The sequence below is a fragment of the Rhagoletis zephyria genome, unplaced genomic scaffold, assembly GCF_001687245.7.
Source record: "Rhagoletis zephyria isolate East Lansing unplaced genomic scaffold, Rhagoletis_zephyria_1.1 Rzeph_scaffold_39539, whole genome shotgun sequence".
Taxonomy (NCBI): domain Eukaryota; kingdom Metazoa; phylum Arthropoda; class Insecta; order Diptera; family Tephritidae; genus Rhagoletis; species Rhagoletis zephyria.
Window position 1 is genome coordinate 1659 of NW_016196594.1, and position 1246 is coordinate 2904.

The window sequence follows — 1246 nt, forward strand, 5'->3', positions numbered from 1 at the left end:
GCACAACTTTCCCTGTGCTTTTGTCAACAATGAATTTTACTCAAAGTATATTAATTTTTCTGGGAAAATGTCTAAATATTAGTTAACTTTTTCTTTGCAATTACATAAATTTCCTCTTATCAAGAGAATATTAAGTGGGGTGCGAAGCAAACTGACGAAGGTTTTCATTCTGTTTTATTATGGAAATTTTTATTTTTTTCATATTCTATGTTTAAAGATTTACCTCTGCAAAATCCAAAGCTAATTTAAGGGACAGTTTAAGAAATAAAGGACAAATGGCGTCCTTTATTTTGACAAAAATTATAAAGGACAAGGGGTTAAAATAAAGGACTGTCCTTTAAAATAAAGGACGGATGGTCACCGTATACATACATAGCATTAAATCGTTAACTGTATGCATTAGAGATTAGTCGGGGACTAATTAATGCCAAATTATACCCTAATGAGACTAATCCCGGTATTAGTTGGAGATAAATCCGACGAATTGATTTATGCAAAAAAATTTAGCTACATTTTTTTGAGTTGAGTCTCTTTTCGAAACTATTATTTGAGCACTCCATATGTATAGTCGGCTGAAGGGAAGATCGCCCTATCTCGGCTGGCAGTTCTAAAATTCGCTATCTCAATTTAAATTAAATACATCGGCAGCTGAGATAGAGCGTTCTTCAACCAAATTCTCAAATAGGGCGTGCTTGAGCCATTTGCTGAGATAGCGCGTTTTTGAACCGGCAGCCGAGATAGGGCAATCTTTCAACCCACCGTCGATATATGAATAGAAGTAATAACATAAATCCATAGATCATTAATTATATAGTTTTATAAACAGTTCTGTTGCAGAGACAAAAAATATAATAATTTTAAAATAGTTGATCCAAAAAGTTTAATTCAATTCCATTTCAAAAGGTTACAAACTAGAACTTTCTTTCAAGCCAGGCGCTCTTTAATCCACTCATCAAATATAGACACACGAGTGTAAACATCTGGATTATTAGATGCACAAAGCGCCGTACCATAGGAAACCACGCCAACCTGCTTCAAGCTATCACCATTCTCCATCACCAGCGGACCACCAGAGTCACCCTACAAAAGCGTTTCATAAAAATTCACTCCTCACGATCACTCACTTTTTCCATACATACATTACACGCTCCTTTGCCGAACCGCTCCAATGCACAGATCTCCGTGTCGGTCAATTGAGTCATCACCTTTTTACACTCATCATTTGTAATCGTTTTGTAGGACATGC

At 35.8% G+C, this 1246-nt stretch overlaps 1 protein-coding gene across 1 annotated transcript; it reads right to left on the minus strand.

Moving 5' to 3' along the window:
- Nucleotides 1–651: 651 nt before the first annotated feature.
- On the minus strand, nucleotides 652–1244 carry LOC108354829 (chymotrypsin-1-like). Its single transcript, XM_017605998.1, has 2 exons — nucleotides 1140–1244; nucleotides 652–1080 (listed from the first exon to the last, which is right to left on the minus strand). Exons 1-2 carry the CDS (start codon nucleotides 1242–1244, stop codon nucleotides 925–927), a joined length of 261 nt encoding a protein of 86 aa, XP_017461487.1. The 3' UTR covers nucleotides 652–924.
- Between the last annotated feature and the right edge of the window lie 2 nt (nucleotides 1245–1246).

Bases quoted from the DNA above. Each gene is read 5' to 3' on its own strand.
- LOC108354829 (XM_017605998.1), bottom strand. From the start codon at position 1,244: ATGTCCTACAAAACGATTACAAATGATGAGTGTAAAAAGGTGATGACT. The intron at 1,081-1,139 runs GTATGTATGGAA...ACGCTTTTGTAG, and splicing joins TCGGCAAAGGAGCGTGTAAT to GGTGACTCTGGTGGTCCGCT.